The 26,360-nt window shown below is 41.0% G+C and overlaps 2 protein-coding genes across 2 annotated transcripts in view; one reads left to right on the plus strand and one right to left on the minus strand.

Annotated features, from left to right (window-relative positions):
* Window positions 1–14,294, minus strand: srd5a1 (steroid-5-alpha-reductase, alpha polypeptide 1 (3-oxo-5 alpha-steroid delta 4-dehydrogenase alpha 1)). The gene is made up of 5 exons (XM_076301829.1): window positions 13,807–14,294; window positions 13,515–13,681; window positions 10,657–10,758; window positions 2,270–2,420; window positions 1–1,985 (listed from the first exon to the last, which is right to left on the minus strand). Exons 1-5 carry the CDS (start codon window positions 14,115–14,117, stop codon window positions 1,919–1,921), a joined length of 798 nt encoding a protein of 265 aa, XP_076157944.1. The 5' UTR covers window positions 14,118–14,294; the 3' UTR covers window positions 1–1,918.
* A 575-nt stretch (window positions 14,295–14,869) lies between these two features.
* nsun2 (NOP2/Sun RNA methyltransferase 2) overlaps window positions 14,870–26,360 on the plus strand; it is a 22,558-nt gene continuing 11,067 nt past the window's right edge. The window contains exons 1-12 of the mRNA XM_076301830.1: window positions 14,870–15,103; window positions 15,525–15,682; window positions 15,847–15,951; window positions 16,232–16,337; window positions 16,503–16,574; window positions 17,259–17,343; window positions 18,439–18,631; window positions 21,395–21,469; window positions 22,223–22,353; window positions 23,230–23,303; window positions 23,664–23,794; window positions 24,340–24,436. Coding sequence (XP_076157945.1) covers window positions 15,020–15,103; window positions 15,525–15,682; window positions 15,847–15,951; window positions 16,232–16,337; window positions 16,503–16,574; window positions 17,259–17,343; window positions 18,439–18,631; window positions 21,395–21,469; window positions 22,223–22,353; window positions 23,230–23,303; window positions 23,664–23,794; window positions 24,340–24,436 — 1,311 coding nt within the window. The 5' untranslated portion in view covers window positions 14,870–15,019. The remainder of the gene's footprint in view (window positions 15,104–15,524; window positions 15,683–15,846; window positions 15,952–16,231; window positions 16,338–16,502; window positions 16,575–17,258; window positions 17,344–18,438; window positions 18,632–21,394; window positions 21,470–22,222; window positions 22,354–23,229; window positions 23,304–23,663; window positions 23,795–24,339; window positions 24,437–26,360) is intronic.

Consider the following 26,360-nt stretch of genomic DNA (forward strand, 5'->3'; position numbering starts at 1 on the left):
TGTGTTCAGTAATACTTTATTAGGACATTGTTGTGGAAACAGATATAAACAGCGTTGTAAAATGTAGTGGTTGACCGTCAGAAATAAAATAAGCAATTAATAACTCTCTTTATTAAAATTTTTATAAATATCGAGAATGATTGAATGGAGAAGTATTCTTGATCTGATGAGAGAGCTCAAAGTACTCAATACATTCAGCATGTTTGCATGCTCACGAAAAACCTTTGAAGTCAATTATTAGTGCAAAGAAACTTTCTGTTCCCTATTTGATCATATCCACAGCAGACCTAATTTGTCTTCTTGATGGTAAACTGCCGACATGCACTGTTTTGTGCTCAAGATCTTAAGAAATGCACTGCCTGTTGATAATACAGCATTGTGAGTCTACTTCAACTATCAGAGTATCCTGTTAAGAAACCAAATACATCCAATATAGCATATTATTGTTACATTAAGTTTTAATATAAGAAATTGTGTAGTAAGAAACCGTCCCTCATTTTCTTTAAATGTCCAAGAAGTGACTTCCACGACCTTCACATAAATTCAATTGTTTGATCTAGCAATCCGCTATGCCTACCATGCCAAATCAAAGCAAGTCTAAAATAATTGCAAAGATAACATCCTGTTTATAAAAACAGCCAGGCAGCACAGTACACGTGCCTGTTCTGTTATGACTGGATAGACTGGGCAGAGAGCTGAAGTTGGTGAATGAGGCCCCCTGGAGATGACTGCAGGTGAGCAGCAGACAGCCCCCTTCTCCAGCCCCAGCCAGGCTGACCTCTACAGCTGTTTACAGTGGCCGAGATGTTACCAGTGGCCAGCTTCACTCATAGGACTTATATTATTCACTGCAAAAACTGCTTATCTAACAAAATCTAACCAAGTGTTATTCATCTTATATCAAGATAAAAAAAATAGTTGGTATTGTTTTTAGTATAAAGACACTTACCTAGCACTTTCTCATGAAATCATTTGACTTAAAATAAGTCAAACGTTTCTTAAATTAAGACAACAAGCAAATTTGTCTGCCAGTGCGTTAAGCAAATTTGTCCTAAAAACAAGCAAATTTGTCTTGATAAGACTCCTTAAAATAAGTCAAAGTCTTCTTAAATTAAGTCAAAATGATCTTTCGAGAGAGCGCTAGGTAAGTCTTTTCATACTAAAAGCAATACCAAATAGATTTTTTGATCTTAATATGAATTGAATATGAAAATGAAAAATGTGCTAATATCTGTGTCATTCTGTACAATATATGTATAACAGATTGTGGTTAATGTAAAAAAAATATTTACGTATTATTTATTTATGCATTTTAATGGATCGCTCCAACACAAGTTTGGGTTTTCGTCCTAAAGAAGACCTGTGGACTGGAACATGTTAACCAAGTTAATTCTCTTCTCATGAAGTTGCTAGAAGATATCCTGGAATATCTTTCTTTCCGTGGAATTTGTTGAAGAGTGGAATTCCACCAAATAAAGTGGAAACAAGTGAAAACACCAGGAAAAATTGCAGCATGTACAATGCACCACATGATGTCTTTGAGCTTATAAGGACGGATGAGGATATATGGCTATACCCCTCCTGATACTGGTTCGGCTCATGAGTCAACTTCAAAGAGAAGTGTTACATCAACCTCAGATTTAGTGTGTTTTCAAGAAGTGAAAAACAGTAAGAAGTTAATAAAAAAAATATTCACGCTGCCGTGGTCCAGATTTGTTCAAGCAAAACCCAATTTCTTACTCACAGCTTCGTATGGTGTTGTTGAATGAATGAAGTAATTTTACAGCATAAAACATAATCTGATGTGCCCTTCGAAGCAAGGTTTACAGAAATAAAGTAAAACAGTGTCTGTTATTGGTGCACGGTATAGGATCCATAGGCTAATATCGTTTGCAAAAGTCTAGAAAATGACATGATTTCAAAAAACAAAAGGTAACAGAGCTTTTCTTGATTTTGGGTAGTCTTCAAATTTTGTGAGGTACCACCTGCAACATCAGACAAAAAATGACAGTATTGACATATTCAGTATATGAATTAATAAAAACTCTCAATATAAAAACACTTCATGCAGTACAGCAATTATTATTGACTCTTGACAGCAAAAGAGTAAATCCCAGCAAGATGTCAATGTAAACATCTTTAGAGGATATATTGACTACACAAAACTAAATCAGAGACGGCATGACTCAATTGTTCTGAGAAATTATATTGACTTCCCCTTAGTTCATATTGGTTTGCAGAATACTGTGGTGAGGTTGTGCATGCTTACTTGTGGTGTGCCATTGCCCTGCTGGCCAGAACGACCAGGGTGAAGAAGGCGAACGCCAAGCTGTGGATAGAATGACCAGCCAAGGCAAATCCAGCCCATTCCGTAATCTCCCCGAAGAAGTTTGCTCCGGAGACAAACTCAAACAAACCACCTGCAGAGAGGAGAAGGCATAGAGAGAGAGAGAAAGAGATTGGAAAACCCTGCAGTAAAATGTCTGATAGTGCTTTGAATTTAAATGGCACACATATGCAAAACACAGCCTGAAATTAAATAACTAATTTGATTGGGCTCACATGGGAAATATTAAATGTGCAGAGAGTAGCAGCTGCTCTGTCAACTTACCCTGGTTAAATAAAGGTTAATTATATTATACTAGGTGTTTGATGGATGGAGTTGAAGGCAAGTCAACGCCTTATTCTTCGACAATATCAGAGATATAAGACAGACTGATGATCGGGGAAGTATAGGCAGCACTAATGCCTTGACAGATATAAGTATAGGCAGCACTAATGCCGCACAAGAGCCAGTTAGTAACAACTCATTTTGGATGCCAAGCTGGGACTCGCTAATTAGGTGTGTATTGTTCCATGTTGTGCTGCGGTATCCTCATTTACTTATAGCCAGGGAGCGGGATGCAAACAGACAAGACAGGAGTAGGATACAAAGACACTTTTTCTTTGACAAACACACCAAATTAATTTGCTCAATGACTAAGATGCAGTATAGAGAGAACGAGAGAGAGATAGAGATAAAGAGTTCACTCTGGTTGGATAAGTAATGATTTATTATGTATGATTTATTATTTATTTGCTATTCTAGATAAACATCAACAGCGGGTTTTCAAGTCACACAGCGAGCAAGCTGTCACTACCAACACACATCCCACAAATTGGATTGTTTCACTATCAACAAAAACACAAGCCAGAGCAAACAATGGATGGCAAAAGCTTTCACTGACATCAAAAATCATCCAAGGACTGGTGCTCTGTTCATTTTGGTTCCACAGAATGCTTAGAGAGCTCCAAGAGCACATAAACATGACAAAATGATACTTTGTCCTGTCAGACATCATGACTGTCTGCAGGGAATTCATGTCCTGGTGGGTTGCTTGGCCAATGACTCACAGAGTAAAGGCCATCTATTTATAATTCTAATGACACATACAAGGTCTGTTCATCACAGAACTGTGGTCTGTTGTTTTGGTCTTCAAATCAAAAGCACATCTGTGAGATTAGAACCTAAGTCAGACTGTAAGTGTAACCAGAGACTTTCTAATGAGGAGACACAGCACTCAAAAAATCCTCCATAGAAATGCATGGGTTTAGTTTGTAACGCCAATATGGCAGTTGTCTACGCATATCACACCCCTTCCGCGGCAAAACATTGACATGTGAATACATTGAGCCAATCATGTGCTGTGTTGTGAATACATTGAGCCAATAATGTTGTGTGTTGTGAAGACATCGTGCCAATCATGTGTTGTGATCTCGCCGCTGGAGCAAGATTGCAGTAGATTGGTGTCGCGATGCGCATGCTCATTTCTGCCGAGATGGATGCCCGATGAGTGCCCAAAAAGCGTTGCCATATGGCCGCCGAGTGGAGGGACTTGCCTAAAAGGACTTTGGTGTAACACTGTACCTCAAAATGTCAGAGGGCCCTATCATGACAGTCTAAAGCGCATCGTCACTAGTCAAAAGCTTATTCAAATTTAGATAGATAGATACTTTATTGACCCCCAGAGGAAATTCAAGGTAATTTAGTAGGATGTTCAGTCCACATTAGGAGTGTTTTTGTTATCAAACGTCGAGCGCATGGCGCAATAAGGTGTTCCTAGGTTTCTTAATCAGTCATGGGTGTGTTTGAGGCGTAACATCATTTAAACCAATGAGAATAACATCTGTCATTCCCTTTAACGGCACAAAGCGCGACGTCAAAGAATGCATCGGTATTTTGACAGTCAACGGCTGAAGAAGTCTGCTTGCAAAACCGTATGGAACAGTCATTCCACTAAACCTTTTTTTACTTTACTAAAACCTAGCATAGCCATTAAGCATTTGCACTCGTCTATTATTTGAACTCATTGGCAAAGTGAAACTAACTTCACCATGGTGTTTATCCTGCAGAGGAGTTGCTTACCGTATTTTCCGGACTATAAGTCGCACTTTTTTTCATAGTTTGGCTGGCCCTGCGACTTATAGTCAGGTGCGACTTATATATGAAAAAATATATAATTGAACATGTTTTTAAATGTTAATTCATATTAACTGACATGAACCCTACATGAAACATAACTGTCTAGCCGCGAGAGAGCGCTCTCAAATGCGCAAGTTCTGTGCACTTTCAGTCAGAGATTAGGTAGGCTATGCCTGAAGCACACGTGCATACCTAAAGCCTCAAATTATGGCCGCGATTCTATTTATAGCCGGGCCTCAGATTCGGACAAATAAAGGCCAGTAATAATTTTGTTTCAATTTAACTCATAAAAGAGCTCTTCTTAATATTTTATATTGTTGGTTGGTTTAATATTGTTGCCAATGAAAAGTCATTGTCTTACACCACGAGTCTCCAACACGTTGCTCTCAAGCTGCCAGTTGCATGCCGCCCCCTTCTGAGCTTGCCAGAGGCTGAAGCAGTAACCTACATTTAAACACAATTGTTGCTGCCAGGCATCAGCCTACGAATTGTATAAAAAAGTAAACCATGCAGAATTAAAAAAATAATAATAAGGTTTAAGGTTTCCATTTCAGCACAACACACTTCGATAAATGAAAGCGGATGCCTTATATCGCAATAAGCGGATGGAAACCCTTTCATGAACCATCAAATACCCCCCAGATTTCAGTGGTCATCAGTCCCGATATTTAGCAATATCAAACAGTACAAGCCATGCACCAAATAAAGGTGCTGTGCTTTGCGCAGCCTAAATAAAAGATCCATAATTTGAGAATTTACGATAGTCTGTCTCCTAAACATTCCTCACCCGTTATCTAGACATACATGAAAACATTTTAAAACAAAACTCACTGCCATGTAGGCTAATACTTGATCACTGTTTTGCTACTAATTATCTTTCACATAATGAATATACACACTAGAAAGTGAAAGTAGGCCTACTATGCGCTCCGTGTCTGTATCTGTCTGTTTACGTCCGCAATCGATTATAACGTTCCTCAAATGGAGAGCACATCCATGTTCTCTCGCGTTATAGGCTGTCATGCTTCTGTGTTCGCAATATTCCTGACGGTTCCTGATCGCTAAACGTTTGTTTTCCTTTCCTGTCGATCACGGTTGATAGAAGCACCTAGGCTATAATTTGACTTCAGCGGTGAGAGAGGGAGAGAGAGAGAGGCACCCGCAAAGTGGTCCTGCACGCGCGTGTGTGTGCATGGGGTTCAATTGAAGTCAGAGTTGGTCCATCCAGTCAATAGTCACGCTTTCAGGCCGCTCCATTATTAGATTAAAGTTATCAGACAGCGCTGTAACATGTGTGGGAATTTCTCTCATTATGATGGAGTTGTGGGACTTTTATTATTATGCTCAATACTTATTAACTTATGTGCAACACCCGCAATCCCGTGCTGAAATTTAGGCCCTGGTTTTAAATGCGCATATTTTTTTCTCTCGCTCTCTCGGAGGTGGCCAGCCGAGTATTTCTTCTGCTGCCAGCTTGTGCCAATATATTCTTGCATTGCATTCTCCACATTTTTAGCTAAATTTTCATGTACCACATCAGCATTTTTGTTCAGTGAATCTTTTGTAAATTGCTTTACAATTAGCGCGGGCACTCGTCAGCAGCCTTCGGCTTGCCTCTTGCCGCTATTCACTCCTTTGTCTTCATTAACATTCTCAATATTTTTGGCCTCTATGTATCCAGTTACATCTGTCTGTTCTTGGTCTTGGATTTTGTGAAATAAATTTCTAAATATCACCTGCTTGCTGCAGCTTTGGTCTGCACGTCCTATTGGTCTGTGCACTTCTTTTTAAAACCGCATCTTTTTCTCTCTCGTGGGCATTTAATCTGCTGCCAGCTTCTCACTCCACATCGCCCAAAATGCTTGATTGCATTGCATTGTCTACATTTGTAGCTAAATTATTCATGTACCACATCAACATTTTTGTTCAGTGAATCTTTTGTCAATTGCTTTACAATTACTGTCGGGCCTATAGGCCGATCGCCTGGTTTGCGCTTTGGTCACGTCCTTTTAAAACCGTCTATTTATCTCTCGTGAGCATTTAATCTGCTGCCAGCTTGTGACTCCACATTGCCCAAAATGCTTGATTGCATTGTATTCTCCACATTTTAGCTACATTTTGGTGTACCACATGGCATTTTATTTCAGTGAATCTTTTGTTTTACAATTAGACCTTCCGGCCCTCCTCTTGGCTGCCTTCACTCCTTCGTCTTCATTAACATTAATCTTTTTGGCCTCAATAGTCCAGTTACATAGTCTCTGTTTTTGGTTTTTGATTTTGTGAAATACATTTCTAAATAAATGCGACTTATAGTCCAGTGCGACTTATATATGTCTTTTTTCCTGTTCATGAAGCATTTTTTCATAGTTCGAATTACAGGGGGTACTGGGGGGTACTATAACCCCCAATGAAGACCCAGTACCCCCCAAAGAGACAGAAATATCTGTTTTGGGGGGGTCAGATAATTTTTCTGATATTGTGAAAAAATATCTTTACAGTTGGCTACAATACAAGTCAACTCCTATTTTCACTAGGAAAAATTTAATGTAAAGCGATGTCAGACACCCCTATTATGGACCGTACCATTTCTAACCACCGTGGCGCTAGAAGCAACGGAGATAGAGAACGACTTCAACTTCTCAAGTGTCAACGTTGAATGACAAAACACTAGGTAGATTCCTCCAGTAGCCTAAATTCGGTTTGCTGCTGACGTGCATGGGTAAATGTAAGTTGCTAGCAGACGTCTAGCTTGTTGAAAATGTGCTATTTTACAACCTTCATGTATTAACGTGTTTTGTTCTTTCATAGCTCATGACTGAGTCATAGTCATGTCTTCATACATTTAATTACCGGCTACTTACCTGCTACTTACCCACTGAGGCTAGTAAAGTGGACCTTGGTTAGTTAGCAAGATAATTCTCTATTTAAATCATTTATTATTATTATTTTACATTGTGGTGAGGTAAAATCGATTGTCATTTCCAAGGAGATGAACTCCAGTCCATAGCCTAGGTGTCCATTCTCATTTTTTCTTGAATAAATTGTTGTGCCCTTTTGAAATTAGTTTGGCACAGATCCTGTGTTGTTTTTATATTATGCACAAGAGGGTCTGATGTAGCTAAGCCTACATAACATCAGTGAAACCTGTGAAAAACATAAAAAGAGCCAGGTAGCCTAGGCTAAATAGTAGGCTACATGCTAGTATTTGAATTTGTTTTTAATGTTAGTATTGTTTTTACATTCTGGTTATCGGATTCTTGTAGGTTACCGCTCTGTAGTTCTTATGTGGTAGTATGTTTTTTCATAGTATGCTCCTTAATCACATTAAAGATTGCTCTGGTTTCACATATCTCTAGGCAAGGCTTTGAACTGGTTCATGGAACGAAAACGAAAACCAGAAACTTTTGCCATTTTGCTAGGAACAGAAACGAAACCAGAAACTTTATGATTATTTTATGTTCCGGAACAGAAACGATTTTTTTAAATAGTGGTAACCGGTCAATACCAGTTCTTTTTTTGTTCCTGGGAAAGTTTTGTGTCTTCAGTGAAATGGTGAGGGTCACCACGTGTCATTCAATGAATGCATGGAGAGTGCAGACAGACAGAGCTTGCCACTAGCAGGCAATCAAAAGGCCTATTAAGTCTCCAAATCTCAATGATTTCATTTCACTTGTTTTCTTTTTTTACTAGGCCGTGACGAACATTGTTGGAAAAACCTAGCATTAACATTAAGGCTACAGCTTTAATTTATTTGGATAAACATAATAGTCCTCATTTTAGCATTTAGACAATGGGAAGGCATCCAAGAATCCAATATTACAGTACCCACCAAAAATATACTTTTTTTGTTTGACCAGGAAACTATTTAGGCTAAAGGCTATATGAAGACACTGGTGCAGCTTGTATAAAGCAGAGGCCTAGTGTTTGTTTGCTGTAGGATAGAGTCTAAAAGACAATATTGTGACTATTAATAGCCGTTTTGAAAGCATACGTATATTTTTTTCCGACAGCTGACATGGAATGTTATTAACCGGTTCTGGAACAATATTTTTTTGTTCTAACCGGTTCGGGAACGTCAATTTTAGGGTGGGAACCAAAACCAGAAACGTTAAAATACTGTTTCTGTTCAGAACGAACCAATTGACAAAAAAATCTGGTTCAAAGCCCTGTCTCTAGGCAATTGTGTTGATTTGACACTGACTACCATAGACTATAATGGAAAATTGGTTTCTGTTTATACAGTAGGCTATAATAGAGGGTTGGATCCAGGTCTTATAAAATCTAAAAATAAACCAAATCAATATGATATGAAATAGGCAATAGGCTTCTTGTAAATGTATTACTTTTACTAGTAATTAGAATGGTATTTCAGTGCACTTAACTTCTAACTTTTGAGAGTTGATCAAAACAGTTCTCTTTTGGATATAATAACAATGAGATATTCTGTAGCCAACTGATTATCAGTTTGTCGCATGTTTACACCTTGTATGTGTGTTGCACAACCCATGTTGCACTTGGCGATCACAATGGGGATTGATATGGTAGTGGACCATGATGGTCATAGAAGAAGTGAAGGAGCAGTACCCCCCAATTATGGTGGGGTAATTTGCACTCTGCATTTTTTGACTAATGCAACTTATACTCCGGAGCGACTTATAGTCCGGAAAATACGGTATATCTCGTAATAGTGTGTCTTCAGCTGTGCTCTCGCCTAATCATTTTTAACCGTCATTACCAATTGTAAGATGTATTTAATAATATCTTTATTCTAATTATGTTTCCCATTGTAGCCTAATCGTGTAATTTCTAATGTTTTGCATGGATGTTTTGCATGCACCCACCAATATGACTGTTGACAATGCGCCCTTAAAATAACATATAAACAACTCACCATAGACTTCTGACCAGGTTTCTCTTGGTCAGTGGCGTAATGCGTTTCAGGTGGTGTACAATAGCGATTTTTAGACAATGTGCTAGGCCACTCCCTAGGTTAATTGCCACACCCCTGGGCGCATTGTTTAAAAAATAAACGTGCAAAATAAGAAAATAAACTTTGCGCCGGGTGGAAAACGAGTTTTATGCCATGCGCCAGGGTGAAAAAAAGGGCCCAGAATCATTTTCACTGAAATTAGATTCTGGAGATTTTTTTTTTTTTTTGTCACAGGACTCATTTGGATCTCATTTGCTTTCTGATTATTAAAAACATGATTGTTTGGCCTTGCAGTATCTTGTCACTAGATTATTAGATATCATTATATAATACATTGCATTATAAGATTTATATAATATAAAGAAATGATCAACAGCTGTATTTTCAACATATTCAGGTAGAGTAGTCTACGGGGGTGCATGCCACTGTCCACCAGTCTTCATTTAAAACTCCACTCCCAAAGGTAAAAGTTAACATTATAATTGTATTATTTCCACATTGCATCAATTTGCATGACGTATATGCACAACACCAAACAATATTTGCTATCACTACATGAGACAGATGTTCAAGTGAAGAAGACACATTCATTTATAAGGGTGCAAAACATGTGACGAAGGTGGTAAAAAAAAAATGTTGATCTCATTTTTTTGTAAAGTGGCCTAGCATCCCAAATGCAGATACTGGCGAGAAGTTGAATTCTGATTCGGTTAAATGTAAATATTACAAGGATTAACATCATTCTTACAACATATGATGCAACATGTTATTAAAAATAATTATTAAAAAGAAACTGCCCTCATGATAGGCAAGCTGTTTGTGGTGCATAAGCTGTGTTGTTGGCCAGAGGTAGTTGAAGACCCAGTGGCGCAGCATAAACTGTGCCAATTAGGGAATAATGTCACCTTGCCTGCATGGGATCATTCCTGTACAACTTCTTGGCTGAAAGCAGTCTATCCGCATTTAGTGACTGACCTGGGATGCATCTCATTTCTTAAGGTGTTTGAAGGGGAGAAGGAAAGATGTCCTCTTTCAGTGTAGTAAGTCAACATGTCCTTTTTAGTGTGTTAACTCAACATGTCTAGCCTGACAAGCCAGACCAGTCTAGGCTATACAACATGTCCTCTTTAAGTGTAGAAACTCAGCATGTCCTCTTTCAGTGTAGTTCTCTTTCAACTGCTATGTAAACCGCACCATAATACACACTGAAATCTGAACACAGGGACCTGCATACTGTGTGAATTTGTCTGACACATGCGGTTACCTCTAGGGATTTTGTAGCCAGTCTCTCCAGGCTTCCGGAGGTTCCTAAGGATGTGGTCTGAGTGCACATTGATAAGCCACCCAGCAAACCAAAGGATGGCACCTGCAAAAAAACACATTGGATGATGAAGTGCACCAATATTGTGGACTGTAAAAAGCCTGTGCTGTAAGGAGGGCAATGACTAAGATGTCAAGAAAATTCACGATGTCTTAATGCAAAGGAAAGAGTGCCAATCTAAACTTTGATTTTTGTGAAATGTGTGTGTGTCGGGGGGTTGTAGTTGTCGGGGGGTATGATGTAATGGTATGTGTGTGTGTGTGTGTGTGTGTGGGGGGGGTTACCTGTGTGTGTGTGTGTGTGTGAGAGTATTGTGTACCGGCAACCCCTCACTCAACACCACCATCTACAAACCAATGGGTGTACTTTACAGTCATTAAATGTACACATACAAATTAATTTATTTCATGGGCACTCCACTTGCCATTATCTTCAAAATGCTGTAACTTTTGATCTACGGCACATAGGGCCCCATCATGACATTCTAAAGTGCATCGTTACTCGTCAAAAGTCTATTCAAATTTAGTAGGATGTCCAGTTCACATTGGGAGGGGTTTCGTTATCAAACGTAGAGCGCATGGCGCAACAAGGTGTTCCTAGGTTTTTTAATCAGTCATATGGATGTGTTTGGGGCGTAACATCATTTTAAACCAATGAGAATGACATCTGTCATTCCCTTTAACGGCGCAAAGCGCGATATGTCAAATAAATGCATCGGTATTTTGGCATTCAATGGCGCATTTGAAGGAGGCTGCTTGCGAGACCGTATGGAATAGTCATTCTTTAACCATGCTTTACTAAAACCTAGCATAGCCTTCACGCATTTCCACTCGTCTATTATTTAAACTCATTGGCAAAGTGAAACTAACTTCACCAAGGAGTCAGTCAACGACAAGACAGTTATATGCAGTTACTTTCACTATTGACTGACAATGGGTTACCACCAAAAACATAGGCTGGAAAAAGCAACACTTACCTTAATATTGCTCAAATGACTGAATAAAACAACATTTATCCTGCAGAGAAGTTGCTTATATCTCGTGACAGTGCGTCTTCAGCTGTTCTCCATACGTGTCTCTCGCCTCTCCCCTAATCACTTTTAACCGTCATTACCAATTTGCAAATGATTGTGAATAACTACTCATCATGAGATGTACAGTATTTCGTAATATCTTTATTCTAATTATGTTTCCCATTGTAATCGTGCAATTTGTAATGCTTTGCATGGACGTGTGCTGGTGTGCGTTCATGAATGATAGAAGGATGGTGCGTGCACCTGCCAATATGACTGTTGACATGCGCTCTTAAAATAGCATAAGAACAACTCGCCATTGACTTCTGACCAGGTTTAGGCGGTGTATGATAGCGATTTTTAGACAACGCGCCAGGCCCCTCCCTAGGTTGTTAATTGCCACACCCCTGGGCGCAATGTTAAAAAAATAAACGTGCAAAATAGCAAATTTAACTTTCCGCACTTGAACCTGAAACTTGAAACTTTAACTGATTGGTAATCATGCGACACATGATACATTTTGATGCACCTCTCCTACATGGTTCATCAGAATCATGTCAAAATTAGAGGACATGATATCAAGATGTTGCTGATGTTGAATTGTGAAGGGATTGTTAGGTTGAAATGTGTCCAATACATACATACTTGACACACATACATACAGCACACTGCTTGCTACAGTAAGCCTCCTCTACATACTTGCTGCACACTGCCCCCCCCCTCCCTACATACACAGCACATTGTCTTCAGGATCTTCTCCAACACACATCCTCTACAAACTTACAGCACACTGCCCCCACCTACCCACACACACACACTACACACACAGTCACTGCTCCACTCCCCTCCCGCCCACACACACATCTTCACTGTCATCACTCACATACATCATACATACAGTACTCTGCTTGCAATAGTAAGTCCCTTCACCATACTTCACCCTTCACCCCCCCCCCAATACACAGCACATTGTCTCATGAGGAAGCTTCTCCAACACACATATTGCACACTGCCCTCTCCCCACATACACAGCACACTATCCCATCTCCCCCGTCATCCCCCCAACACACACACCAAGACCCCTGGCAGTTGGGTTAGCCCCTTGAGCCGTGGATCTGCCCAAGGTTTCTTCCTTGGTAAGGGAGTTTTTCCTTGCCCCTGTTGCTCTTGGGTGCTCCTTGTTGGTGCCCCCCCCCAATCCCAATCCTCCCCCACCTTTCTTATGCAGCCCTTGCCACTTAATCTACTAAACCCCTCTTCTACTGCACTTTTTACCCCCCCCCCCCCCCCCATTAATGCACAAATAGGCTGACACCAGACATAATTTCACTGCATTTCTTACTTCCAGTAACTATATGCAAGTGACAATATCCTTGTATCCTTGTATCCTTTGGTCAGCTCCTATCTACGAGTATAGTAATATATATCAATGGTGATGCACCTTTTGTTTGCACCTCCAACAGCATGGCGTAGCCTACCTGTTGTCGCCCACAAATGCCCAGATGTTTGTATCAAAGAATACAAGACAATAGATGACTGTAATGCATAACACCCCCATCAGCTCATACTTCTTGACTGATATTTAGTCTATTCTATTATATTTTATTCAAGTCTGCCACATCACTCAACGTGATTCAAACTCCAATCTTTTTAGTACAGAAAATGTGCACTGTTGAACTGATATATTTTTAACAACCAACTCACCTCGCATTGTGATCATGGCTTTAACACACAGTATACATCAAAGAGATGGTGGTAAACAAGACCAACCTGCAGGGCATAGACTCACCTGAGATGAAACAGGGATGTGTAACCCAGTCTGCAGGGTACTCTGCATAATGGCTCAAATATCTTGTTTGCAGATAGCCATTGAATATGCAGAAGACAATGGCGAGTGCAAAAGACACAAAAGGTGTGGGTTTCCCCCCTCGAATTAAAAACGGGTATATAAGAGACCTATAAAAACAACATATTATTGTTATTATTACATATATTACAACTAAGCAAATTTAATTAAATTGATGGTGCAGCTTGATACAGACATTTCAGACAAGACGTCTAGAAGATTTACTATTGCATACCTTTGTACATAATGGCAAAAATACATGCACAATAGTAATTGATTTGGCAGGTGAGATGTTCTCGACGCTGAGGTAAAGAAGACCAAGCAGAAAGGTACCAGGATTGCCGGAAGCTCTTGTACAAACCAAGCGAATTTGACGTTGACAGGAAATCCGTATCTGCTGGAGGCGTACCTGCCATAAGGTACGTTCTCAAAAAGTAACGTTACAAAAGTTAGAAGTGCCATAAGTATCAATAAGTAAGCGCTGCAGTCCAAGATGTATAGCTCCTCTGCCTCTGAAGAGAACAGGCTTTTCAGGATGTAGTCCATAGTAGCCTACACCTTCAGTCAGTCGAGATCAACCAGTAATTTGAATGAATATTACACTAAATACTAAACGTAATTAACTTGCATGTAAATAACAGATATAATTCACACTACAGCACCTTCAGTTTTAACGAATGGAAATTGTTCAGCTTCACTCACAGTGGCAGAAACGCATGATCAGCTAAGCTGTTATACGTGACGCACCAATCCGAGTGAAGCTAGGCGTGTCATCAATATGAAGAAGCCAATGAAAATGTACTTTTTGAAAACATTGCCACCCCTATTATGTATATTCAACATCACGTTACCTAAGAACTATAGTTTCTGTCAAAAAATTAAGTAGCGCAGATATTTTTTTTTTGTTTTTTGGGAAGAGAGCATTGTTTTTGGTAGCCTACCATGGACCTATCATGCAAACTGCTTTCACACAATCAAAATGATGATAGGACTTTTTTGTCAACTCTGAATTTCCCTAGAAGCACACTGATTAGAGCACGTACTTTTGAACAGATTCTCATTTTAAAGAGAAAGTAAAATATTTGACAGTGCTTGCATTAACCACCCCACTGTGCATAGTCATCACCTCGGGAGTCTGGATCTGCTGACCAATTTTAACAGTTATTTTCTGGATAGGTATTTAATTCTGCAAATATCTGAACCATTATCTGTACAATACTAGGTCTAAGTATACTAGTATGATTTGATGAGAAAAAATAAATCGCAGGCGCTTGTGGTCTCCTAAAAAGGGTCCTTTCTCCATGTAGCGAGCGTAGAGTTGACGTCATTACCAGTTGAACACGAGTGTTTCTTGCTGTGCTTAACAACTGGATAGAGTTGAGCAAGCTGAATTTCACTCATTCAAAACGCTGCGCAGATTTATTTCCCGAGTTGTTACCTACCGCAACATGGGTAAAAGAAACAGAGACAAACAACGAAAACAACAGCAGAGGGATGGCAAACCTGCTGATGACAGAGACAGAAATAATGCCGTAAGTAACGTTTGCCCATGCCATCTCACTTCTAGAGGCAATGCTTAGGTCTCTGCCAGCCGAATCGGTTTAATTGTGCAAATATGATTTTTTGTCTTTCCAACCTGTCAGTTGTTGAGAAGTTTTTTTTTTAAATCTAACCTGATTGCATTAGCTTTGTGCGATACAGTGCACCAAGCACGGAGCTAGCTAGCCTAGAGCTACACATTTTGCAAATGGTGCTGAAAACGTCTAAGAATGCAATGACTTATTGTGATTGTTTGCAAATGGGACGGGCGGGGAATGTTACCTAAACATTGGTTGAATATTGCTGTTAAAGGGTACTATATGTTTCTTTGTTTAGCCTGCTTTATTTGTTGTCATAACCTTAAAAGAAAGATATGTAACTCTAGACATGATTTGCTCTGTTCTCCCATGCTAGGGTTGGGGTGCAGGTTACTCTGAAATCATCAAGGAAAACAAGCTGTTCGAGCAGTACTATAAGGAGCTTAAGATCGTGCCAGATGGAGAGTTTGAGGAATTTATGGATGCTATGCGGGAACCTCTGCCTGCTACCATACGCATCACTGGATATAAAAGGTTAGAACATGGGCAATTCTGCTCTTCTCTTTCTCTTACTAGTGCATTACTAATTAGCTGGTGGAGCAAGCAACATAGCTGTAGGCCTACTGTCAGATAATCAGCCAGTGAGTCTGAATGTGTCGTCTGCCTTTTTACATACAAACATATGTTTCCTTCATCAGCCATGCCAAAGAGATCCTTCACACTCTGAAGGAAAAGTATTTCAAGGATATTCAGGATCTTGAAGTGGATGGTCAGAAGATAGAGGCCCCACAGCCTCTTAGTTGGTAGGTGGCCAAAAGTGTACAAGTGTTTACTATTTTAACTGAGCATGTGATCTCCAGATGACAGACCTTCATGGTCCAACTCTGTACTCCTTTGCTTCACTATAACCTAAACCTAAGCCTCAAGGTGCAACATGCATCGTATAATGTGATACAGATTTGTGAATAGCAGCTTCAGCCATGCCTGATGGTCTCTCTTGCTTTTGAATGAAATGCTTGATGAGGAATCAAGCACAAATTTATCTGAATGTTTTCTCAACCCGTTTCCTGATTCCTGCCTCAGGTACCCTGATGAGCTGGCGTGGCACACCAACCTGAGCAGGAAGATTTTGCGCAAGTCTCCCCTGCTAGAGAAGTTCCACCAGTTTCTGGTCAGCGAAACAGAATCAGTAGGTTGAGAGCCTTGCAAGACGGTGCAAGTTTAGCGCCACTGTGTAACCAGAGGCTGTCCGTGTTAATGAGTAATCCAATGAATGACAAGGCTAATCTGTATTTTTGTGGGATTAGCAGTTTTAGATGAATCACCTCTTGATTGTTTTTTTCCTTTCTGCCAGGGAAACATAAGCAGACAAGAAGCTGTCAGTATGCTCCCTCCTCTGCTTCTTAAAATTGAGCCACACCACAAGGTAATACTTCACTGATACTAAAAAAAAGACACAGTTTACATTGGCTTCCTTTCAAGACATTGGGGACAGCCGTGGCCTACTGGTTAGGGCTTGTAACCGAAGGGTTGCCGGTTCGATCCCCGACCCGTAGGAAAAATGTGGGCGGGAGAAGTGGTTGAGCACTGCTCTCCCATGCCCACATCCCAACTGCACTGCTCTCCCATGCCCACATCCCAACTGCACTGCTCTCCCATGCCCACATCCCAACTGCACTGCTCTCCCATGCTTACATCCCAAGGCACCTAACCCCTCACTGCTCCCCGAGCGCCGCTGTGGCAGGCAGCTCACTGCTCTGGGTTAGTGTGTGCTTCACCTCACTGTGTGTTCACTGTGTGCTGAGTGTGTTTCACTAATTCACGGATTGGGATAAATGCAGAGACCAAGGTTCCCTCACGGCATCAAAAGAGTATATATACTATACTTATACTTATTATTTTGCCAGTGGGGCAGTTTTTTGTCAGTTGGTTTGGGTCAAACTGATGTTTTTTGTCATTGAAGTCCATTTCATTTTGTTATGGATTTTTTGGGTTGTGTTGCTTTTGGTCAGTGATGTGACATCTGTGACTCCTCAACATTGTAGTTGTAAAGTGTTTATTGTGTTGTATTGTTTGTTTATTTATTGTGTTGTATTGTTTTTATCCGTAGATCCTGGACATGTGTGCTGCGCCAGGATCCAAGACATCTCAACTGATTGAGATGCTCCACTCCGACATGGATGTCGCGTTCCCTGGTAGGTGGCTTATTTTGGATTTATTGATTTTCACAAAAGAAGGTTCTTCATGCATCTTTATTTAGTTTGCTTATTGTACATCTACATGTAGACTCTCATATATATGTATAATCCAAAAGGCAAGTTGTGGTCTTTTTTTTTTTTTTTTTTCAGGTCAGTGCTCTAGTTATGGCATGGGCATATTCATGGTTGTGCTCAAAATGGTTTGGTCGATTTGTCAGTTTTGTCGGTTACGCTTTACTTGACAGTATCTACATAAGAGTGAAGTGTCATGAACGTGTCATAAACATTATAAACAAGTCATAAACGTTTGACGTAATGCTTCTGTTTATTAAATTCCGTTTTTGTCATGACAAGTTAGGGTTTGGTTTAGGGTTCGTGGTTGTGCTCAAAATGGTTTGGTCGATTTGTCAGTTTTGTCTTTGATCACGTGTCTGTCTCAGGAGCTCACGTTGTAAATCAACAGGTAAAGCTGTTGAATTGCAATTGTGTTGTATAATGTCAGCGAGCCATGCAGTAATAGTGAGTTGTCTGTAAACCAAAAGAGAGAAATAAACATTTTTCTGAGGTGAAGATACTCCAGCCAATGCACAGCATGCATTTTTCTTGGCTGTTGTAATGGCCAGTATTGCTGGCTTATAGGGACTGTGGATTGATATTATCATTTCATATAAACATTGGCTCATTATAATGTTAGCGGTTGCTGGCTGACAGTGACAGTTTTTTATTTTGTTTGAGTGCTACATGAGACACATGATGGTTTAAGATGGTGCAAGATGGTGCAGTAAACCCGATGATACTGGAATCATTGTGGTAGCCCATTATTATTGATTCCCAACCTTTCTTTACGGTCATTCGACCATGTGCAATGACCCTTCAGGGTGCCTATGGATATCCGTAGTTCATCAGTGTAACACATCAACACTTCTTTTTCATCTCTCTGTCTCTCAATTCAAATTGTCTGTCTGTCACTCAATTCAAATGAACTTTATTGGTATGCATATTTTAAAGCATAGCATTCAAAGCAAACCTATTTGAAAATCTGTTTGAAAATAAATAATAATTAATGATAACAAATATCTTATTCTCTCTCAGAGGGCTTTGTGATCGCTAACGACTCAGACAACAAGCGCTGCTACCTGCTGGTGCACCAGGCCAAGCGACTGAACAGCCCGTGCATCATGGTGGTCAACCACGACGCCTCCTGCATGCCCCGTTTTCAAGTGGACAAGGATGGCGGCAAGGAGACCCTATTCTACGACCGCATCCTCTGTGACGTGCCCTGCAGGTGAGCTCCTCTAATGAACGCCGCCTGGCTCTGCCACCCATATGCTCACAATCTCACAATCCAAACTTTTCTCATCTATTGTTCCCCATCGGTGGAATGCACTACCAGTTCACTGTACCAGAGCAGGGGCATCCATCTCTATTTTCAAAAACCTCCTGAAGATCCAACTCTTCCAAGAGTACCTCCTCTCTTAGCACGGCTGGACATGCTTACTCTAGCACTTACCAATACCTTCTTCCCTATCCTGACTATCCCTCCTGTCCCTCCCTTGACTTTGCTTGAACTGTCATTCTATGCTACGTGAGTAGTACTTATTGCTGCACTAACAATATCCTAGTGGCACTCTACTTGTATTCTACCTTGATTGTTGTCGCTTTGGATAAAAGCGTCAGCTAGATCACTAAATGTAAATGTAGGTCATGCTACAACTTCTGTGCTGCTTGATACAAGAGGAAAACCCCCTCTGTTCAAGAAACCATGGTTTGTGATCAAGAAAGGCGTTCAGACTTTGAAAAATATATAATTTTTTATTAGTATTTTTTTCATATGACAATATTGCTGAAAAAATATTGCAATATTGTTTTCACTCTTTAGTAACGTGCAGCCCATAGCCCTTAATATGTACAAATTCAAACTGTCAGCATTGTCAGAGTGGTTCACCATAATGAAATCAGTCATGCATGCTTATCGATGATGATGATGCACATTTACTATAATACAACAGTAATACATTTCTTTGCCATAGAGTGCCCTCAATTGCATTGCAATTGCTTAATTGTTTTGCTCATGTCCTGTGTAGTCCTATATTTCTGTTAGTGCGGTTGTTGTTGTTAATCTTAGTGTGTATCTTCCAAGCCTTAGTAATTAAGGTTTGTCCTAAGGAGTGCCCTGCTCAGTCAGTCAGTGCCACCAGTGCTACTTATAGACACAGAGACATGGTTGTGTGCATGGCAGTGACCTTTAGGGGCAAACCGAATGGCTATTTGGATCTTATCTTGTCAGCACAGAGTTTTACTTTTTCAATTATAGGTCATTTGTCATGCTGCAGGCTTTAAATATTCTACCCTGAAAATAATGAATGTTTAGAGACCTTTCTAATTTGAAGGCTTAAACAACCTTTTCTTAAGCTTTATTGTGTTGGAATTTTCATGTGAGACTGAAAGGTATGATTCAACACACACACACACACACACACACACGTCATACACGAAAACAAACATTTTTGGACATTAAGGTTCTGAACACCACAAAAGGAGCAAAAAGGAAACTTGGCAATGTGCCTGAGTGGAACTGATTGTTGTGGACGCCTCTGTCCTTATACAACAATTTCAACTCTGGCTGCAGTCTGGGTTGCATGGCAAAACCCATCAAAGGTAGTTGTTTTCTGTTTTCGTACGCTGTCATCATATCATTTCATTTCTGCCTTAAATGAAGGCAAGAAGGCAGAGCTTCCAGTCGAGGAGGAAAAAAAGAGCTAAAATGACTTCTGGGAAGGATTTGTGGCTGCGCCGTTTGATTGTGTACTTTTCACTGAGAATACCCAGCTGAGGTTTCCCGCCCCTTCCCTGTCTCTTTTCATGTTCTGTTTTGATATTAATTTGTTGTCCAATTCATTTCTTTGTCATTTTGACTTCGCTGTGCACTTCTGTAATGTTTTCTCAATGGGGTGATTGATTTGCAAGAATGGACCGTAAATTTGCATTGGAGAGAGAGTTGTGTCATAGAAAGCTATATCTATCATAAGTAGATGTGGCACACACCCACTCTCTCACACAGTCACACACAGAGAGTCAGGCCCACCGGACCTACCAGGTAGTCTGTCGTCCGAAGCATTAAAATGACCACAGGTTTGTTTTCATGTGCATGCATTCATGCGCACACACACACACACACACAGAAACACAGAAGTTATGTGCAGGAAAAGGATGTGTGTGTGTGTGTGTGTGTGTGTGTGTGTGTGTGTGTGTGTGTGTGTGTGTGTGTGTGTGTGTGTGTGTGTGTGTGTGTGTGTGTGTGTGTGTGTGTGTGTGTGTGTGTGTGTGTGTGTGTGTGTGTGTGTGTCTCTTTCTCGGCACAGCACAGATGGAACATTAAGCCCGTCGTTCCCTGCCAAGCACAACAGGCCTCTGTGCTCAGTACCAGGCTAGGATATGAAAGATGGGCACATGCCTTAAAAACACATATGCGGTCAGAGCATTTTTGTGCTGCGTCTGCGTTTTTTTGCCTCCGCGGCGCGGGCGCAGCTTGACTTTGCGCTGAGCGGCATAATTAGGGCCTGCCGGCAGGGCCCTTTCAAGCCCAAACGGATCATGTTGCCCCAACACACAGACACGCTGCCCGAAATAGTGAGGAGGAAAACGAGGCCAAATTGGCAGTCCGGTTGATGTCACAACCAACTGCAGGAGAAGGACAACATCCATGTGACCTCTCATCGGGGTCACAGGAAGTGCATGCTTTGCTGCCTCAGACGAGCTGAGGCTGGAACTAAAGACTCGACAGAGCGGTTTTGGGCCTGTTGTTTTTGTTCTGTCTGCAACAATGTATATTTTTGCAATATGTTATACATTATGGATCACTGTGTTCGTGCTTTAAACTGTTCAATTGGGGGTGGGGTAGCAGCTGGTCTTTGTACTACCAAAGAACATTTTGAAACACATGTGATTCACTATGATGTATTTTGAACCTGAGAGTAAGTGGTAGTGTTATACTGCATGTGGAGGTTTTTACAGTGTGTTTTTCCTTTGTTTTGTTCCATCTTTGCAGTGGCGATGGGACGATGCGGAAGAACATTGACGTGTGGAAAAAATGGACCACTAGCAACAGCCTGCACCTACATGGGTATGACTGTTCAATAGAGCTACTGACCAGTTTGTCTGGATGCACAATACAAGATTACATACGGCTCCTGCACACAGTTGCGTTCCGTCAACGCATGCCAGTGTTCCCGATGGTAGCTATGTAAATGACTTAAGGTAGAACCGTAATGTGATTGGCTGGTGCCATCTGTTGTTCGCTTGTTCGTAATTTGATTGGCTTGTGCCGTCCGTCGGTGCAGCAACAGCTGAACTTCTCAATGCGAGTGGCGGGAGCAACGCGACGCAACGGGCCCACAATTCAGTTCGGCAACGGATGACGTAAGCCCATGTAAAGTGAACGGGATGCGTCTCCAGCACTGCAACACACGCAACTGTGTGCGGGAGCCGATAGAGCCCATGCATTTTGGTTCTGGTGTGTTGATTTAGTTGTCAGTACTGGACATGCTTAATCAACTGGACATGCGTAATCTAGCACTTGACGATCCCCTTTCTAGAACTGTCAGTTGATTCTATGTAAGTAGTACTTATTGCTGCACTAACATGTCCTTGTCACACTGTACCCTGTTTGTTTCCCTTTTTTGCAAGTCGTTTTGGATAATAGCACCAGCTAATGACTAAATATAAATGTAACCAGTAGTCTATTCTCAGCAATATAGTCTAGCTAGCTATATAGTCATTAGTCTATTGTCTCTACAATAGACAGGTACTGCTCAATTTGACTGAGTGAACAGTCAGTCAGCCTTCAATGTAAACGTGTGTATGTGTGATCCTTCAGGCTGCAGGTACGGATAGCTGTGCGTGGGCTAGAGCAGCTAGCTGTTGGTGGGAGAATGGTCTACTCCACCTGTTCCCTCAACCCCATTGAGGACGAGGCAGTCATCGCCACCCTGCTGGAGAGGAGTGAAGGTGCGCCGCCACACACACACACACACACACACACACACACACACACACACACACATTCTGATCGTAATGTCATTGAAATCAGTAAAAACATAGTGTTTTGGGTTGCTATCGTAAACATGCTAATTACCAACCATTTCGTTTGAAAATTCTAAAACAACAATGTTTTTTAATACTTCAAAATAACATTTGCTAAATGAACCTTAAATTTTTCAGTAGCCATAGGTGTGTATATTTGAACAAAATCTAGTTTGGTTCATTAAGTGACACATACACATAAGAGGTTGGACATACGTGACAGTTGGTAATATGTGACGTTCCTATAAGTGTTTTTGCACTACAAAAATTGTGCAACCACAGTGGTGCAGTACCCATCAGAAATCATATTAAAACTTCCATTACCAGTTCTGACCATGGTGGTAATGTACATTTGGAATTCCATTTAGTGACCAGTTGAATAATAATAAGCTTTATTTGTATAGCTCCTTTCATACACAGAATGCAGCTCAAAGTGCTTTACATTTGAAGCATGTAACACAATAATAGTCAGTCAGTCATTATCAATCACTTTCACTTTTCTTCATTGCTGTGGCTGTTTATGATCCAATCAGCAACATATCAGAAATATAAAAAATAACATGTAACACAGTTATTAGAGAAGAGTCAGTCATTCCCATTTGTTGCTGTGGCCGTTTATGATCCAATCAGTAACAGAAATACTATTATACTACTATGGATATATAAAGGCTTTGCTGACAAATGCCTAGGGTAACAAATGCTTAGGTCCCGTTGATGCGGACTCCAAGCAGCCAGCCTTAGCTTGTTCTTAGCATATGTTCTTAGAATAGCCTTTGCCGTTGTGCTTGTCCACTTGATCAGGTGCCTTAGAGCTGGCCGACGCCTCAGCTGACCTCCCTGGGCTCAAATACATGGCAGGAGTCACATCATGGAAGGTAAGATACCCGGTTCCTTTCCCATTATGTTGCTAATGGGTTTTGTCATTGCCAGCGTAAGTCATTGACATTGAGTGTATAATTCACAACTTTGTTTATCAAGAATTGTGTAAGGCTGAAGCTTCAGTTTTCACATCTGTTGTGCCATTGTAATTTCCTTGGGATAAAGGTGGCTGCTACTTGTTTTTGTACTTGTAATTGTTTCTCAGATCTGCCAACGCAACAAGACAGATAACATGGCACCCTTGATGTTTCCCTGCACTCTATTTTCTGACTGGCTTGAGCTAAAATGTGTTTGTTAGTGCAGTGCTTTGTTGTGTAAAGGAAATTAAATTGAGTCTCCTCCTCCCCTCCTGTCAGGTCATGACCAAAGAGGGCCAGTGGTACTCCGACTGGTCCGAGGTGCCGGCCAATAGACACACACAGATCCGCCCCACCATGTTCCCCCCGACAGACCCCGACAAGCTCAAGGACATGCACCTCGAGAGATGGTGAGTCCTCTTACTTACACACACACACACACACACACACACACACACACTCAGAGAGGGCCTCAGATGCGTGCAATCCCATGTCTTTTCATGGGTTAGAGGCTCATCAAAGTGGCCCTGTGGCTGCTGCTTTGATCCTGGGAAATGAAGAGCTGTCTGTGTCTGGCTGTCTGTCAGTGCCCCAGGTTGAGAGTGCAGTTCCACTTTTAACCACCAGATGGCATCACAAGACTGGTGTTTCTCAGGCCACTTGAAGGCAAGAAGGCAGAGCTTGGTGCTCAACAGATTTCTCTTTCTCCTCTGAAAGACTGATGGAAGAAATGGGATATTATATATTAAGCCTTGCGTTTGGCTACATTAGACATGCTCCACGAATGAAGGGACTTAAAATGGGCTAGCTTTTAGACTTATGGATTGGTTTGTTTGGTTGATTTATTTATTGTTGTTGCTTATTTTCATGATTGCGAGACTAGACGTTTTGTGATCATGATGTTTGTGTTCCTAATGTGTGTTTGTGTGTCTGTGTTTTTTGTGTTTGCGTTTAGCATGAGGGTCCTTCCTCATCATCAAAATACCGGGGGTTTCTTTGTGGCAGTGCTGCTGAAGAAATCTCACATGCCTTGGAACCGCCGTCATCCACGGGTAATGCATGTGCTCAAACTCACACACGCATGCACACGCACAACTTTCAACCTCCCACAGTCGTCAGATCACCACAACCACACTTGCACCTGCTTACTTCCTCCACCACACTGAATGTCCAGATTAATCTGAGAAACGTGAACCGAAGTCGTATTGGTTTCAGTCTGCCTCAAAACGAGAACCACACCAAAGGTTAACGACAACAAAAAAAATACTGAGCCTCTCTAGTTCTGTTTTCCAGCCTTTCACTGTCCCTCATCCCTGGGAATTCTTAGTCTCTCTCTCTCTCTCTCTCTCTTTTTCTCTCTCTCTCTCTCTCTCTCTCTCTCTCTCTCTCTCTCACTTGACCACTCTCAGTTCTTTCATATCTATCTGTCTGTCTGTCTCTTCTATCTGTGTCTCTCTCTCTCTCTCCACCCTCTCTCTCAATGTGTTACAAGTAGTAAAATCCTGCTGTTTTTAACCGTAACCTTCCTGTGTGTGTGTGTGTGTGTGTGTGTGTGTGTGTGTGTGTGTGTGTGTGTGTGTGTGTGTGTGTGTGTGTGTGTGTGTGTGTGTGTGTGTGTGTGTGTGTGTGTGTGTGTGTGTGTGTGTGTGTGTGTGTGTGTGTGTGTGTGTGTGTGTGTGTGTGTGTGTGTGTGTGTGTGTGTGTGTGTGTGTGATGGTTTTCAGCGGTGCTGGTCGGTAATGAGTGAGTGACCGAGTGAAGGGAGAGCTTTGGGGTAGGACATCCACAGAACGTGCACAGATCTGTTTATTTAGTCTCAGCACGCCAAGCAACAGAGCCCGCTTACCGAGGGCTCCTTGAGTGGAATTTGTAAATGGGGATTTAGTGTGTGTGTGTGTGTGTGCCCACTCTCATGTCTCATTAAAGCACAGCTCAAACACACCAGGGTGCACAGCTGTGACTTTGGTCTTTTATGCACTCCATTTCTCTTATTTGCCCTCTGCTCACACACTCTCTCGAAGTTGTTTAGAGCCTTTACTCCTCTTTCTCTCATCTCTTTCCCTCTGTGTAATTTCTTAAACTGTGTTTGTCTCTCTTTTGTAGGTCATACTCTCCTGTTTTTCTGCAGTTGTCTCGTTCTCTTCTCTTTTTTTTTCTTTTGTTTTATTCATACATTATTTCATTTGTTCAACTGCTGTTTTAATCTGCTCCATCTCTGTGCCTTGTGATTGTGAGACATCTTTCAGCTGCTTATCCTGAGAGGTGCAGAGTGGGTTTGAGCAGTCTGAAAGATGTAGTGGTGGAAATGAGGTTCTTACCCCTAGATTTTAACTCCTTGAATGCCACGCTGTTTTCGGAAGCTTTGTCCTAGAGCAGTGTTTCTCAAAGTGTGGTCCGCAAGCTATCCCAAGTGATCCTCGAGCAGACGTGGTAAAATATAATATAGATGAGTTGTTTGCAATATTGAACCAACTTGTATGTAAATTCAAACAGTTCTGCAACATGCCAATGTAAGCTACGCCAGTTTAAATCATATGAATCCTCTGACAATAAGCAAGGTGAATAGGCCTACTGTGTAATATACTGTTGAAGTACGTCTACTCTTCTTTTTTTTTTAGCTAGGTGGTCTGTGAGGTTTTTTTTTATTGGTTAAGTGGTCCTTGGTCTGAAAAAGTTTGAGAAACACTGTCCTAGAGTGCCAGCAATCTAGACCATTGTTGATGATTTTTGTACAGTCACAGCATATTCTGTGTTATAGCTATGAACACATACAATGGCTCGTTTGAAAGGTGAGACTTTAAGCTCTCAGTGGATGCAAACCGTGTTTTTCTACACGCTTCTGTTCCTGAGAAATCGCAAGCTAAACAGTGGCTAGTTTTCATGAAAATCGCTGTTTTTTTTCTAGAAATGGAGATATGTCTTTCATGAAATATGAAGTGTTACCTGTAAAATTTCCGGGAAGTGACCTAGCGAGAC

Source organism: Alosa pseudoharengus, unplaced genomic scaffold (assembly GCF_046254945.1).
Source record: "Alosa pseudoharengus isolate Yale_2024_CS ecotype anadromous, Long Island Sound unplaced genomic scaffold, YU_APseudo_1.1 YU_APseudo_1.1_scf_23, whole genome shotgun sequence".
NCBI classification, from domain to species: domain Eukaryota; kingdom Metazoa; phylum Chordata; class Actinopteri; order Clupeiformes; family Clupeidae; genus Alosa; species Alosa pseudoharengus.